General features: G+C 52.5%; 1 protein-coding gene across 3 annotated transcripts in view; it reads left to right on the forward strand.

Moving 5' to 3' along the window:
* The window catches only part of LOC134534004 (tRNA (uracil-5-)-methyltransferase homolog A-like), a 42355-nt gene extending 28654 nt beyond the window's left edge, over positions 1 to 13701 (forward strand). For all 3 annotated transcript variants that reach the window (XM_063371902.1, XM_063371904.1, XM_063371896.1), the window contains exons 9-10: positions 192 to 384; positions 13434 to 13701. In XM_063371902.1, coding sequence (XP_063227972.1) covers positions 192 to 384; positions 13434 to 13675 — 435 coding nt within the window. In that variant the 3' untranslated portion in view covers positions 13676 to 13701. The remainder of the gene's footprint in view (positions 1 to 191; positions 385 to 13433) is intronic.
* Positions 13702 to 16179: the final 2478 nt, after the last annotated feature.

Below are 16179 nucleotides of genomic sequence, written 5' to 3' on the forward strand. Positions count from 1 at the left end.
GCCTACAATTGTTTGTAGGATTTTTAAAGTGTCCTGATTTCGAAAAGTTTAAATACCACCGGTCTATGTGGTAATTGCATAAATAATGTCATACAAATTCTGAAAATACATCAAGAAAAATTTGTTTGGCAAGATATGTATGTACATATTTTAGTGATTGATTGGCAGTTGTTTTCATGCTGTGCTCACAGAAAACTGGTCAAGTTCTGGGGATAGAACTGTCAAGTCAGGCGGTGGCAGATGCTAAGGAGAATGCTGCACTAAACCAGATCACCAACTGCGAGTTTTTTGAGGGTCGTGCTGAGGATATAATGGGTTCGGTCATCAGCCGCGTGACCGGCAAAGACATTCTGGCGACAGTAGACCCACCTCGTCCAGGCTTGCGTGAGTTTATTGTCTTATAGACATCTCTGACCCGGTTTCTAATGTCAACATGAAACTATTCAACCAAGTTGAGTCAAGTGTGCTAAAACAGATAAATTAAATATTGCTCAGTATTCTCAGCATTTAGAGAGAGAAATTCTGGAAATGTCTGTTTTACATTTCTTTATTATAAATTAAGCAATAATCTGACCCTTGTATTGAAATTTCCTTTAATGATAAGTTTAAGAAATCTTGTAGTACACCTATTTATACATTAAATTTTAATCCTTTTAGGTATTATTTTTCCTGTTAGTAAGTCTAAATATCTAAGTACTTTGAGAAACTTCTAAACGGGGTTTTATTTACTCTACAGAATGAAAAAAGGAAATTTAACTTATAACTATACAAGTGGTGTTTATGTAGCCACAATACTTATAAATATTCAGGAGCCGATACATTTGTTAAAAACCAAAAATAGTATTTTTTAAATTTATATAAATTTAAAAAAATAATACTTTATAATCTTTCTAATTCTAAATTTTATTTTGAATCATGGACAATTCAGAAGTATTTGCTGGTCCCTTGAATTGCCAGTTTAATCAATGTAAAAAATGTATGACTTGAATATTTTTGTAAATTATTGAATTTAAATTGTCCAGAGTATCTAGAAAAAACATCATAAAATGTTTTGGAGGCATTTAGTCTCTTTTCAGTATAAGAGGAAAGGAGGCTGTTTACAGCTGCAAGATTTGTTTTATAACAAAGAAATGTATTCTTCAGGCCGACAAAGTAACGAATTGCAATGCTTTATCTACTTAACAGAAAAACAAAGAAAAATTTGAATACAGTGATTTAAGTAGAGGGAAAAAGGTAAGTGGTGCAGAATGTCTATAAGTGGAAGTGTGTGTAGTGAAATGTTTAAGGAAAGCATACGAAAATTCTGGGAAACGAAACGTGAACGGAGGAAAAAAACAGACACTGAAAGCAAGACTATAATCAATGGGTAGCTTTCACAACAAATTGCTATTATGATTGCACGAGAACATAGTTGTAAACTTAGAGAAAGGAAATTTTCCTTTATTTTGGTGGAACTAAGTAATGTTGGCATTTGTAAGCATTATTTGTCCAAATTTGTCACAATTTTGTATTGTCATGTAATCCACTAGTCAACTAAATGTGGCTGGACAGCAAGCAGACTGGATTCAGATGGCAGGAAATATTTATATTTTTTATGTCTTTTCCTGGATTTCTGCTGTCATCCAACCTTCAGTTGTGAGGTGCTGCCCTCAGCCTGGTTTTATGTCTCCAGGCTCAGTCCCTAACATTGTTCCAAAAATCAAGGATTGTATCATTAAGTATCAGATCTCAGTTTCCAAGCTACAGTAGTGTCTCACTTCTCACGTGAATGGGCTGGCAGATCTTCAGATAAGCGAAAATGTCGGTTAATAGGAAGGTGTTTAGACAGCCTATTTAACATCAAATTATGTTAATATTTTACACATTACAAACCCTTATATAATTAACTGCAAAAAAAATTGGTTGTCTGTAAAGTCGGTTTACGGACGATAGTTTAACGTGACGTCATAACAAAACATTGATGAAATGATTGATCCAGAAGAAAAGGAAATATCATATTCGGCCCGAGACTGAGCCGTAATAGGTTTTTGCAACCAAACCATTTAGGCATTAAAAATATTATAGTCTTTGAGGAAGAATTTTTTTTTAATTTTTCAATCTTTTGCATGATAAAATCTACCTCTGCATACTTTTATGAATAAAATAGAACCATTTTTATTGAATTATCACTATTTTGTATGGATACAAAGGAGTGAAATGAAATGTGCAATTGAATTAATAAATTTACTTTTATTTGCATTCATTATTCAAATATATTTATTACTTTTGAAATGTTACGTGCGCCGTATTTATTTTTACAAGTACAAAAAAAACTTCTCACCTGCCGGGATTCGAACCGACAACCTTAAAATAGAAGATAGCGCCGCTGATCATTCACCCACGAGGCCATATTCGATAATTAATAGTTTCAGATGTTATGTATACATGTATAAAAATTTTGTTTGCGGTAGTGGAATAATATTATTTCGTTTTTATAACTCAATTTTATAACAAATACGCATCCCAAATACACCAAACTTATTTATAATGTGTTACAATATTTTTTTAAAACATTGTGCAAAAGATCCCGGTTGTAATTTGAATTATTATGTGTAACTGTAAAACACCATTGTTGGTTCAAAACGTATTTGGATATTCAACATTACTTTTAAATAACTGTGTCGTCGCCCAGGTTTTTCCCCAGGAAAAGTGCAGCTGCCCGGCTGCTCGTGGTAGAGGGGGTTCAGGCCTCGTGGCCTCCGGGGAACGTCAACCTGGTGCCCGAAATGACTAATACCAAATTCAACGATCGACTCATGATTTATTAGCCCACTAACACGGAATACTTGGGGCTGGCCCCGTTCCTGCCTGCGTCCGTCTGGGGTGAAGCCCGGCTCCGTGGGCTGTGCCACGCCGTTCCGTACCGCACCGAAAGTCCGTGCGACGCTGGCACTGACACGATAACTATTAACTTCCCGATGTTCAGGATAGGTTTTAAGTCTCAGTAGGTTGCAAGCCTTCTCCCGCGTCTCAATCGTGACCGCTTGTTAGGCAACCGCGCCACGAGAATCTCCCGCGATTCACGCGACTCTCCGCGACTACTCCTCGGGGCCGCCTGCCCAGCGACTGCTCCGCGACTACTCCTCGGGGCCGCCTGCCCAGCGACTACTCCGCGACTACTCCTCGGGGCCGCCTGCCCAGCGACTACTCCGCGACTACTCCTCGGGGCCGTCTGCCCAGCGACTGCTCCGCGACTACTCCTCGGGGCCGCCTGCCCAGCGACTACTCCGCGACTACTCCTCGGGGCCGCCTGCCCAGCGACTACTCCGCGACTACTCCTCGGGGCCGTCTGCCCAGCGACTGCTCCGCGACTACTCCTCGGGGCCGCCTGCCCAGCGACTACTCCGCGACTACTCCTCGGGGCCGCCTGCCCAGCGACTACTCCGCGACTACTCCTCGGGGCCGCCTGCCCAGCGACTACTCCGCGACTACTCCTCGGGGCCGCCTGCCCAGCGACTGCTCCGCGACTACTCCTCGGGGCCGCCTGCCCAGCGACTACTCCGCGACTACTCCTCGGGGCCGCCTGCCCAGCGACTACTCCGCGACTACTCCTCGGGGCCGTCTGCCCAGCGACTGCTCCGCGACTACTCCTCGGGGCCGTCTGCCCAGCGACTACTCCGCGACTACTCCTCGGGGCCGTCTGCCCAGCACTGTGCGACTACTCGCGACCGTGTCTCCCTCGCGACTGACTCGACTGAGCGCTCCGCGTGCGGCGCTTCCCCTCCCGGCGCGTCTCTCCCTCCCCTCGACGTCTCCCACGGAGCACATGACGTTTCGCAGGCAGGGCGGGACCTCAGTCGCCCGGTGTACAAACACAACAATACCCTTCAAAAATATAAAAGATTACAGTCCGCTGAAAAAAAAAAAACAACACACACTGGTATATCATTATGCCTAACTGGCAGGAGAGGCGTTGCCTCGTCATAACGGCCTGTAGGGAGCTAGGTAGGCACCTGGGTCGACGTCAAATGCCCCCCCTCCCACGAGGCCGCTATGCGCGGCAACGTCTCTCAGTTAGGTATCACTCGACGCACTTGGGGATAATTCAAACACTGTGTGGTCGCACTGGGGGTCAACCTCGCACTGCTCCCAGGAGGGTAACAGGCTCATCACGCTGCACCTGGGTATGGGTACGTCGCGGCGCACTGGCGTGGTCAGAGTGGGGCACACGTAATCTTTCAGATATTCAGGGGCCCTACGGGTCCTGGAGGGACGAGATGGTGTAGCGGGTTTGCTTACTACGAGCGTGGCGGGGCCTGCCTGTGGGGGAAAATCTGCGTGCGGACTCGCCTTAGGTGTGGATGCAGCCTGTGGAAACAGGTCGAACAGGGTGGGGGTCGGGTCATCCGAACGGCACTCACCCCCGGTCCACTGCATCTGTTGGCGAAGGCGGCGCTCCTCCTCGTCCCCTGTGTTCGCCTCAACATCTGTTCCCAGACACTCAGAAATGTCGCAACCGCCCCCAGAGATTTGGCGGGGAAGGCCCTGCTCCTCACTGACCCCCTCCCCTTCATCATCCGACTCTGGTTCCGTGACAATTTCCCGTGACCCGTCCCGGTACGCCTGCCGCCCCGTGTCAAGGGCGGGCCACCCCTTCCAACCCCTCTCCAGAGAGTCCAACGTTGTCTCCAGGTACTGCCACAGCTCCCGGCTATAAGGCCACTGCTCTGCCTCCTCCCCTTCAGCCCTGCCTGGTGTCCTGTCTCCCGCAGCCGCGGAAGTCACGTCTCGTGTCTCGTCATCCGGGATCACGTCCTCTGTCGCGTCTGTTGGTCTTGTCTCCAGTATGTCCGTGGACGTTGGTGCTGGAGTGATGTCTGTGGGAGTAACGTCTGGCACATTTTCCCTTGCCTCCCCCGGGGCCTGGGGGCCTATCGGACCACGTGGCTCTGACGTCCGGGACGCTCCCTGGGGCGCGTTCGCCGGCAATGCTGGCGGCCAATCCGGACTCCCGGGCTGCTCTGTGTCCGTTTCCACGTCCGTTGCACGTCTGAGGACGTCCCTATGAATTTTGGTACGCCCTCCATTGGGCGTCTGTACTATGTACGACGTTGGTCCTGCCTGACGTAGAATGGGCCGGGGCCCCGCCCATTTTGGCGCTAACCCAGCGCAGAACCTTTTGGCTCCGGATGACAGGTGGTGTTGGCGCACAAACACCTGCTCCCCCGGCGCTAGCACGGGCGGTGGCCTATCCGTCTGTGGCGTGTGCTTGCGGAGGTAGGTTTCCTGATGTTGCCTTGCCTGCTCCCGTTTCTCCGACAGCTCTGCCCGCAGCGACTCGCCCCACTCCCCTGCTGTAGCGGCCGCCGCCACGCGGCACTCGCCTGGCAGCGCCAAGTTCTGCCCCTGGACTAGTTCTGCCGGTGTGTACCCCGTAACCGCATTCGTCCTTCGTCTCAGACTGTACAGGAGAGCCGGAATATGCAAGTCCCACTTGCTGTGGTCCTCGCCCAACCGGAGACGGAGCTGCGCCTTAATTTCCTGGTTCCGTCTCTCGGTTGGGTTGGCCCTTGGGTGGTATGTGGGGGTAGTATGATGGTCCACCCCCCATCTTCGACATGCCTGCTTCCATCTGGCACCCGTGAACTGGCATCCATTATCACTCAAAACTACTGCCGGGTATCCAAACCGGGGAAAAACCTCCCCGTCCAACAGGGCGATTAGTGTACCCGAACGGACGTTGGAGACAGGGTAGGCCTCCACCCACCTGGTGAACAAGTCTGTGACTACCACGAGGAACCTCCTTCCCTTGCTGCTCCGAGGATAAGGACCCATGATGTCTAGCGCTATGGTGTGGAAGGGGTGTTGGGGCCGCCTCGGTCGCTGCTGCTCCTCACCATCTGTCCTCCTCGCCTTGCAGTGTTGACAGCGGAGACAATTCCTCACATACTCCCGGACGTCCCGGGCCACCCCCGGCCAGTGAGACGTGGTGCGCAGCGCCTCCGCCGTCTGCTCTGCGCCGGGGTGACCCGCGAGCCGGTGGTCATGGAAGTAGGCGAGGATGGCGGATCGGGCTCCCTCCGGGGCGTAAATTCGCCATGACTCCATATCCCCAGGTGCCCTACTCTGCAGGACCCCGTCTACCACCCTCTGGTACGGTGTCACCTGGGCGCCACACGCCTCGACAGCGGCCCTGGCGGCGGCGTCTCCCAGCTGTACCTGCTGGACAGCATTGATGAGGTCGGCTAGTGTGTCTACAGACTCGCGACCGAGTCTCTGGGGCTGGTGAGTCACAGCGTACAGGGCGGCACGCCCGGATGACTCCCCTATAGCTGAGGAGTGACCCTGTGGAGGAAGCAGGTCCTCCCAGGATCCTCCGTCCTCGTAGACGTTTGCCGGGTCAGGGTGCCGGGAAAGCTCGTCCGCGAGCTGGTTCGCTTTCCCCGGCACATGCTCGACTTGGAAGGCATAGTTCTATAGCGTCATGGCCCACCTGGTAAATTTAGACTTGCGGCCCTGCATCGTGTTTAGCCATTTGAGGCATTGACTGTCTGTCCTAAGAGTGAACTCTTTGCCCTCAAGGTAGTGCCGGTAGCGACTAACCGCCCACACTACCGCCAAGCATTCCTGCTCATTTACGTCATAGTTCCTCGCGGCCGGCCCGAATTTGGAGCTGGCATACTCCAACACTCTCCGCTCGCCGTCGGGGCCGACCTGGTATAGCACCGCCCCCATACCCACCTTGCTGGCATCCGTCTGCAGGTACAGGGGCTCCCCTGGTGCCATACGGGCGAGGACATGACTTCTCCGGAACAGGCGCTTGACGGCCTCCAGGGCGCAGTCTGCCTCGGCTGTCCACCTGTACTTTGTCTTGGGCGAGAGCAAGTCGGTGATAGGAGCAGTCACCGTCGCGAAATCCGGAACGAAGGAGCGTAGCCAATTTAAGAGGCCCATTAAGCGCTGCAACTCCTTCCTCGTGCGTGGTGCTGACTTAGTTTCTATGAGGTCTAAGTGCTTCGGTAGAGGTCGGCAACCCGCAGCATCCACCATATGCCCCAGGTATTCGAGCTCCGCCGCCCCGATGTGACACTTATGTGGTGCGCAGGTGAGGCCGTGCCTGGCCAACCGTTCGAGGACCAAAGCAAGATGTCGTGCATGGTCCTCCCACGATCTGGACCAGACGATCACGTCGTCCAGGTAGGCCGTGACGAATTCGCCCACGAACCCATCCAGGACGCGGACCATCATGGTCTGAAACGTCGTGGGGGCGTCCATCAGCCCGAACGGCATGGCGCAGAACTGGAATCGGCGACCATCCGGGGCGGTAAAGGCTGTTTTGGGGCGGTCCTCGGGTTTGACAGGGACCTGCCAGTACCCGCTCTTTAAGTCTAGTGATGTGAAAATAGTGGCGTCCCCCAATCCCGCTAGGGAATCTGCAATGTTTATGAGGGGTGGGGGTGCAGGGATTGTTACTGAGTTCACTGGCTTAAAGTTCACACAAAAACGAAGAGACCCATCCTTCTTGCTTGCCATAACCACTTGACTATTGTATGGGGACTCGCTCGGCTCGATCACCCCGTCCCTGAGCATTTCTGTAATCTGTTTCTGTATGGCTCCCCGCTCGACTGGTCCAAAACCGCGGGGCTTTACAAAAATAGGTTGGTGGGGCCTGGTAGGTATAGAATGTTCTGCCATTGTCGTGCGCCTTAGCATGTCCGTGGCTGCGAAGACTTGGGGGTGCTGTGACAACATGTCCTCGAACAGGGTGACGTACTCAGGGGGCACGTCATTGGCAATGTCCGCCAGTCGGACTAGGTTGGCTGGCGGGGCGGGAACTGCTCGACCCACGCCGTACACCGTGCGACGGCCCCGTCGACCCACGTGCAGCCTACCTTGTCTGATGTCGATGGTGGCGTCCTCCTGGACCAACCAGGGTAGGCCCAGGATCAGGTCATCTCGGAGTCCTTGGACGACCAGGGCGCTCGTCTGACTAGACTGGTCACGTATGCCGATGGTTACCTGGGCGCGCTGGTCCCCTCGGTGGCCAGTAGGACGGTCCCCTCGTACTGCTCCAGTTCCCCCTCCGGCACCAGGTGGGCAGCGACGTACAAGTGGCTCGCTGCCGTGTCCACCAGAGCATGGACAGGGTGCCCGTTCAGGAGCACCGGGACTCGGAGCAGAGCAGCCTCGTCTTCCCCCAGCCGTCCCAGGCAGACAGGTGCGGCCCAGTTCGCTGTGGGGGCTGCCGGGGCGACTGGCGGCCGGGTGGGTTCGGCCGCGCCGGCCGATGACGTGATGCCGGCGACTGCTGGTATCGGCCCGCCGCTGACGTCTGGTGGTGCCAGCTGTGTTGGTACACCCTGATGTGCTGCGGATGACGTCGCGACCTCTGATGACGTTTGCCCGTTCGTCCTGTTCCCCGTGAATCTGGCTGAAGATTCCTGTCGGCGACCCCTCTCTCTGTCCGCCGACAGTGACTGATTCGTGATCGTCGGGCGGGTGCGTTGGGGACAGTGGCCGACTAAATCGCTGCCCCCTACTGGAAGTTTCCCGGCCGGCGTCCCTCGGCCTCCATCTTCCGCCACACTTGTTCCCGTGTCGGACAGTCCACGTGCCAGTGGTATTGCTCAGAGGTGCAATATTGACACCGCGGTGGCCTGCTGCCACTCGCCCTTCTGTCCGCATACCGCCCGTCCCGCCTGGCTGCTTGTTCCGGTCTAGCCTCGAGTTGCGGTCTTGAGTGACGTGGGGGAGGCTGGGCCCCATAGGGCACCAAGGCCATAGCGTCCCCTGGCGCCACCTGTCCCTGAACACGAGTCTCGCGCCTCGGGCGCAACGGCGTCCTCTCCTCTCGGTTGGTACGCAAGTCGCCTTCCACCTCCCTTGCCCGCTCGACAAACTCGGACAGCTCCAAATCGGTCGCGCCCCGCATGAATGGTCTCAAGTCCGGTGACAGCTGCTCGCAGATGAGTGGGAGGATCTCGCTCGTCGGCCTCCCAGTGTCCAAACGGCGATAGAGTCGCATTTTCATGTGCACAAATGCCTCGACGCTTTCACTGTCCGCCTGCGTCGTGCAGTACAGCTGCCGATGACAGCTGGCCCGCGCCTGTGGCCCGTTGAAGCGCCTCTCGAATGTCCGCACAAACTCCTCCCATCCTGTGAGGTAATCGCCGGTGTCCGTCCACCAGGTTCGTGCACGGCCCCGTAGCTGCCCGCTGACCTTGGGCACCCAACTGTCCCTCGGCACACTCGCCAATCTGTCCCGGCATGCGGCTAGGAAGGCCCGCGGACATTCGTGTAATTCTCCCGAAAACTCCGGCAACACGACGGCGACCTCTGTCACTCGCATCACTATAGGTGAATGTCCGTGATTCTGTCCGTCACTCTCCCGCGTCACTCCCGGATTCCCTGTCTTGTTCCACGGACAGGTGCACACTTCACTGTCCTCCGTTTTTACGCCGCCCAGTTTCGCGGTAAAAACTAGCCCGCACCACGCGCACCTATCTCCCCCTTCCATCTTTGTTGCGTCGGAGTCCATGCCGCCACTGCGTCCCTCCGACCCGGCTGAACCGGCAGGCCCGTCCATTATCGCTCGCGCGATAAGCTTTGTAAGCGAATACGCGCCGACACTCAACACCGCCTTGCGACACTTCCCTCGCAGCTCGCTATCTCGCCGCGCGATCTGATCCCTGCTTGAGACGCGACGTGCTATCGTCCGCAGCTCGCTATCTCGCCGCGCGATCTGATCCCGGCGTGAGACGCGACGTGCTTTCGCCCGCTGTCGCGCCGCACTGGCGCGCCTGCTTCCGCTCCCCGTGCCTCTTGCTTCCCTGCGTACTTTCACGGCCCGTCCTACGACTCTGCACGTCACTGAAATTACTCACTACTGTTCGTTGCCCTGTGTAAAGTTCGTAGCCACACAAGTTGAGCGCCACTTGTCGTCGCCCAGGTTTTTCCCCAGGAAAAGTGCAGCTGCCCGGCTGCTCGTGGTAGAGGGGGTTCAGGCCTCGTGGCCTCCGGGGAACGTCAACCTGGTGCCCGAAATGACTAATACCAAATTCAACGATCGACTCATGATTTATTAGCCCACTAACACGGAATACTTGGGGCTGGCCCCGTTCCTGCCTGCGTCCGTCTGGGGTGAAGCCCGGCTCCGTGGGCTGTGCCACGCCGTTCCGTACCGCACCGAAAGTCCGTGCGACGCTGGCACTGACACGATAACTATTAACTTCCCGATGTTCAGGATAGGTTTTAAGTCTCAGTAGGTTGCAAGCCTTCTCCCGCGTCTCAATCGTGACCGCTTGTTAGGCAACCGCGCCACGAGAATCTCCCGCGATTCACGCGACTCTCCGCGACTACTCCTCGGGGCCGCCTGCCCAGCGACTGCTCCGCGACTACTCCTCGGGGCCGCCTGCCCAGCGACTACTCCGCGACTACTCCTCGGGGCCGCCTGCCCAGCGACTGCTCCGCGACTACTCCTCGGGGCCGCCTGCCCAGCGACTGCTCCGCGACTACTCCTCGGGGCCGCCTGCCCAGCGACTGCTCCGCGACTACTCCTCGGGGCCGCCTGCCCAGCGACTACTCCGCGACTACTCCTCGGGGCCGTCTGCCCAGCGACTGCTCCGCGACTACTCCTCGGGGCCGCCTGCCCAGCGACTACTCCGCGACTACTCCTCGGGGCCGCCTGCCCAGCGACTACTCCGCGACTACTCCTCGGGGCCGCCTGCCCAGCGACTGCTCCGCGACTACTCCTCGGGGCCGCCTGCCCAGCGACTGCTCCGCGACTACTCCTCGGGGCCGCCTGCCCAGCGACTACTCCGCGACTACTCCTCGGGGCCGTCTGCCCAGCGACTGCTCCGCGACTACTCCTCGGGGCCGCCTGCCCAGCGACTACTCCGCGACTACTCCTCGGGGCCGCCTGCCCAGCGACTACTCCGCGACTACTCCTCGGGGCCGCCTGCCCAGCGACTGCTCCGCGACTACTCCTCGGGGCCGCCTGCCCAGCGACTGCTCCGCGACTACTCCTCGGGGCCGCCTGCCCAGCGACTGCTCCGCGACTACTCCTCGGGGCCGCCTGCCCAGCGACTACTCCGCGACTACTCGGGGCCGCCTGCCCAGCGACTACTCCGCGACTACTCCTCGGGGCCGCCTGCCCAGCGACTGCTCCGCGACTACTCCTCGGGGCCGTCTGCCCAGCGACTGCTCCGCGACTACTCCTCGGGGCCGCCTGCCCAGCGACTACTCCGCGACTACTCCTCGGGGCCGCCTGCCCAGCGACTGCTCCGCGACTACTCCTCGGGGCCGCCTGCCCAGCGACTGCTCCGCGACTACTCCTCGGGGCCGCCTGCCCAGCGACTACTCCGCGACTACTCCTCGGGGCCGCCTGCCCAGCGACTGCTCCGCGACTACTCCTCGGGGCCGCCTGCCCAGCGACTACTCCGCGACTACTCCTCGGGGCCGCCTGCCCAGCGACTGCTCCGCGACTACTCCTCGGGGCCGTCTGCCCAGCGACTACTCCGCGACTACTCCTCGGGGCCGCCTGCCCAGCGACTGCTCCGCGACTACTCCTCGGGGCCGCCTGCCCAGCGACTGCTCCGCGACTACTCCTCGGGGCCGCCTGCCCAGCGACTGCTCCGCGACTACTCCTCGGGGCCGCCTGCCCAGCGACTACTCCGCGACTACTCCTCGGGGCCGCCTGCCCAGCGACTGCTCCGCGACTACTCCTCGGGGCCGCCTGCCCAGCGACTGCTCCGCGACTACTCCTCGGGGCCGCCTGCCCAGCGACTGCTCCGCGACTACTCCTCGGGGCCGCCTGCCCAGCGACTGCTCCGCGACTACTCCTCGGGGCCGCCTGCCCAGCGACTGCTCCGCGACTACTCCTCGGGGCCGCCTGCCCAGCGACTGCTCCGCGACTACTCCTCGGGGCCGCCTGCCCAGCGACTGCTCCGCGACTACTCCTCGGGGCCGCCTGCCCAGCGACTGCTCCGCGACTACTCCTCGGGGCCGCCTGCCCAGCGACTGCTCCGCGACTACTCCTCGGGGCCGCCTGCCCAGCGACTGCTCCGCGACTACTCCTCGGGGCCGCCTGCCCAGCGACTGCTCCGCGACTACTCCTCGGGGCCGCCTGCCCAGCGACTGCTCCGCGACTACTCCTCGGGGCCGCCTGCCCAGCGACTGCTCCGCGACTACTCCTCGGGGCCGCCTGCCCAGCGACTGCTCCGCGACTACTCCTCGGGGCCGCCTGCCCAGCGACTGCTCCGCGACTACTCCTCGGGGCCGCCTGCCCAGCGACTGCTCCGCGACTACTCCTCGGGGCCGCCTGCCCAGCGACTGCTCCGCGACTACTCCTCGGGGCCGCCTGCCCAGCGACTGCTCCGCGACTACTCCTCGGGGCCGCCTGCCCAGCGACTACTCCTCGGGGCCGTCTGCCCAGCGACTGCTCCGCGACTACTCCTCGGGGCCGTCTGCCCAGCGACTGCTCCGCGACTACTCCTCGGGGCCGTCTGCCCAGCGACTGTGCGACTACTCGCGACCGTGTCTCCCTCGCGACTGACTCGACTGAGCGCGGCGCTTCCCCTCCCGGCGCGTCTCTCCCTCCCCTCGACGTCTCCCACGGAGCACATGACGTTTCGCAGGCAGGGCGGGACCTCAGTCGCCCGGTGTACAAACACAACAATACCCTTCAAAAATATAAAAGATTACAGTCCGCTGAAAAAAAAAACAACACACACTGGTATATCATTATGCCTAACTGGCAGGAGAGGCGTTGCCTCGTCATAACGGCCTGTAGGGAGCTAGGTAGGCACCTGGGTCGACGTCAACTGTACCGATTGTGCTGAAAATCGGTGGACAATCGTTAAATTACATAATATTAATAATTCAAACGACGAAAATATTATTGAAAAGTCTAATCGATGGTCGTTCCAATCGAGTGGAAGAGAGATGCCACGCATGCGTACAATGAGCAAATAGGACACATCCGTAGTGGGACACTTTTTTGTGCGTGCAGCCGGCGTTCATCGATTTATTAGAAGTCACGTCAAAAAAAGTTTGCATAATTAACTACCTGTGGTAGAGTCAGTAGCAACAATACACAGACTACGTTTATGCACAGACTTTAAGTTCTTTTTGCAGTTAAATGCTTTTTTTTTTCCTCACAGTGGGACGTTGGATAAGCGAAGGTTCGATAAATGAGACTTTTCTGTATTTCAGTGTGTTAATTTTCCAGGATTTAAAAATAACTATTCTTAGAAATATGCATCCCAGTTGTATCACATTAAATGTTTTTATTCAAACTTTTTTTATTTAAGTTCATATATTTATTTTAAGGGTTATTAAATTTTAGAGAAAATGTTTCTCCTTGAAGGTTAGGAGTTTTGTGTTGGAATTGTACTTAAATGTGTATCGCAACTTCTAAGGGGCAGAGTTTCATCCAGAGAACCTCTTTTTTGCAGACCAGAAAGCACTGATTCAACTGCGACGGGCCGAGAAGTTGAAGAAGTTGGTCTTCATGTCATGTGATCCGAAGGCAGCTTTCAAGAACTTTGTTGATCTCGCTCGCAGCAGTTCCAAAACGTTCCAGGGACTGCCTTTCGTGCCGGTGCGAGCTGTAGCCGTCGACATGTTTCCCCACACTGTGCACTGTGAGCTTGTCGTCTTGTTTGAACGACTAGATGTGACATTACACAGTCAATAAAGCTGTACGCCAAGTTGGCAAATTTATTAGTGCAGTAGATCCTCAATTTTACGTACTCGGATTTTACGAGTTTCCATGATTAACATACATTAAAACCCTCTTGTTACGACCACCTCTCTGTTATAACCTCTTTTTGAGGAACCTTGAAAAACTTGTGTTAGTTGAAAATTTGAAGAAAATCTGTCAAATATTCTTCTGTTATCATGACTTGGTTTGTGTGGTTTTATTATACATTACATATTTATTATATGAAAGCGATAAAAGAAAAATAATATTTTGCATTAAATCATGTAATTCAATATTGTCCCCTTAAAAATACTCCTCCTGAGACACACTACTTTGCGCCATCTCCCTTTCCACTGCTGGAAGGCTCGTTGGAACCGTTTCGAGATTCTTCAGCTGTCTCATTGTCTCTATTTTGATGACTTCCACGTCACCAAAATACTAGACATCTGCGAATTGTGATTTTTCAGTTCGAATTGAATTTCAAAAAAAAATCACGACTTCCGATTTTTTTAAAAATCGAATTTGAGAATATTTATTACAATAACATAGATCATTAAAAAATTTTAACTTACCACCCTTGAAAAACTTTCACATAATTCAGTTTAAATCAAGTAACTAAAATTAAAGTGAGACTATATTGAAGCACAACCAGATTCTCAAAAATAAAAAAATTAAAATTATATGTCTGTAGCACTAACACAAAATCATACTAATTACTGTATTTTGTAAATTTACAGACTGGCAATCATTAGTGTGTTTGATCGTTTCACAGTTTTAGTTGGTTATTTTATAAAGTGGAACATGGCTACGCACATTATTTACAGTAAAACTTATTTCCACTTTTCATGGGGTCAAAAAGTAAAAATGTTTAACCCTTTCACTGCTATTGACGAGGGTAGGAGCTCACTATGGTGTTGCACCCTCTGTGCTGAACTAATTTTTTATGAAATCATAAAATTGAGATCCTTCTGATTGATCGCATTGGCAAAGTTAACATTTTATTTTGGAATTTTATTATTTTCAATTACATTTTTTTTTAATTTATTTAAATTTTTTAATTTTCAATTTTTTTATTTTTATTTTTTTATTTTAATATTATTTTATTTTCTTATGTTATCTATTATATAGGGACATGTGTACATAAAATAAACCATAAATCTTAAAAATTTTGCTTTAGTTTGGTATATCTCAAATCAAGGCACAATACATAGTGAAGCATCACAGGTCTTGCAGCAGTACCGAGTTTCCTTACGTTTCTTGTTCTTTGTGCATACTATACATTTCCTTGTTGGATTTTCCTCAGACGTCATCTCTAATACTGTTGGGAAATGTCTTTCGACTAGTCTGGTTGGATGTTCTTTGTTTGATCGCCTGCCACTTTGAACAGTTTTGCTCCCTTTTGAATGTTTTTCGAGAATTTCTCTTATGAGAGCAAGCTGAAATTGGGTTATTGGTACATTTTTCCGTGTCACCGTTTTGTACAGAATAGTAAAAATACGATCCTCTTCAAAGAAACAAAAACATGATCAACTGGTAACAAACAACTTTGAATAACTAGTGGGCCTTCAGTTTACTCGTGAACAATTCAAAACAGCGCGAGTTTCATCATTTCTGCGACCAAACAAGGTATACACAATAAGGTGTGAAAATATTTCCCGAGCTCGAAAAATACTAGGTAGTGATGTAAGTGCTATCTATGTTTGAACAAAAAAATAACTGTCCGAGTTATAAAGTACAAACCCAACACGATCGACTACAGTTCTCTCGAGCATGCACACGCGATGCGACACGTACACACTCTGTCGGGAAAGAAAACAGTTACAGTATCTATAATCTGAAACCTCAAATGCAGTCCACGAAGATCGATAAACACGACATAAGTTACAGAAACAGCCACTAGATAGTGTTGGTTTATAGACGTACTTATATGTCTGTAGCAGTGAAAGTGAAAGTTGCGAGACGAATATAGTCGTCCTTCGCACAGGCAATGCTATTTAGATAGGACGGATATATTCGTCCTTAGCACACACAGGACACAATTTACGTACGAATATATTCGTCTGTAGCAGTGAAAGGGTTAAAAAGCGGGAAAGTGTAAATAAAGGACCATAAAAAGTATCACAGCTTACCTTATTTAGCATGTTTGACATTCAAGGATAAAAATATTAATAAAAAATTCACAGCATAAGGAAGTGGTACAAAAGAAAAATAACAAATTTACCATTTTTATCATTTAAGCATTGCACATTTTATTCTAAAATCAAGTTTGAAAATTAGGAGTGAGACCATGGGTGCTACTATTATGAAAAAAAAAAAAAAAAAAAAAAAAGTAAAGCAATCCATAAAAACAAAACCTATTCATGGAAAGTACATTTATTTAAAAAGTAGACTTTGCAAAAGCACTCCAAATAATTTACTTTGTGAATATAAAAAATATATGGAGGTGACTAATAACTACTATGTAAAGTGATATAAAAAAAAATTCTTTATAATGTTTC

The sequence above is a fragment of the Bacillus rossius genome, chromosome 1 (genome assembly GCF_032445375.1).
Source record: "Bacillus rossius redtenbacheri isolate Brsri chromosome 1, Brsri_v3, whole genome shotgun sequence".
Taxonomy (NCBI): Eukaryota; Metazoa; Arthropoda; class Insecta; order Phasmatodea; family Bacillidae; genus Bacillus; species Bacillus rossius.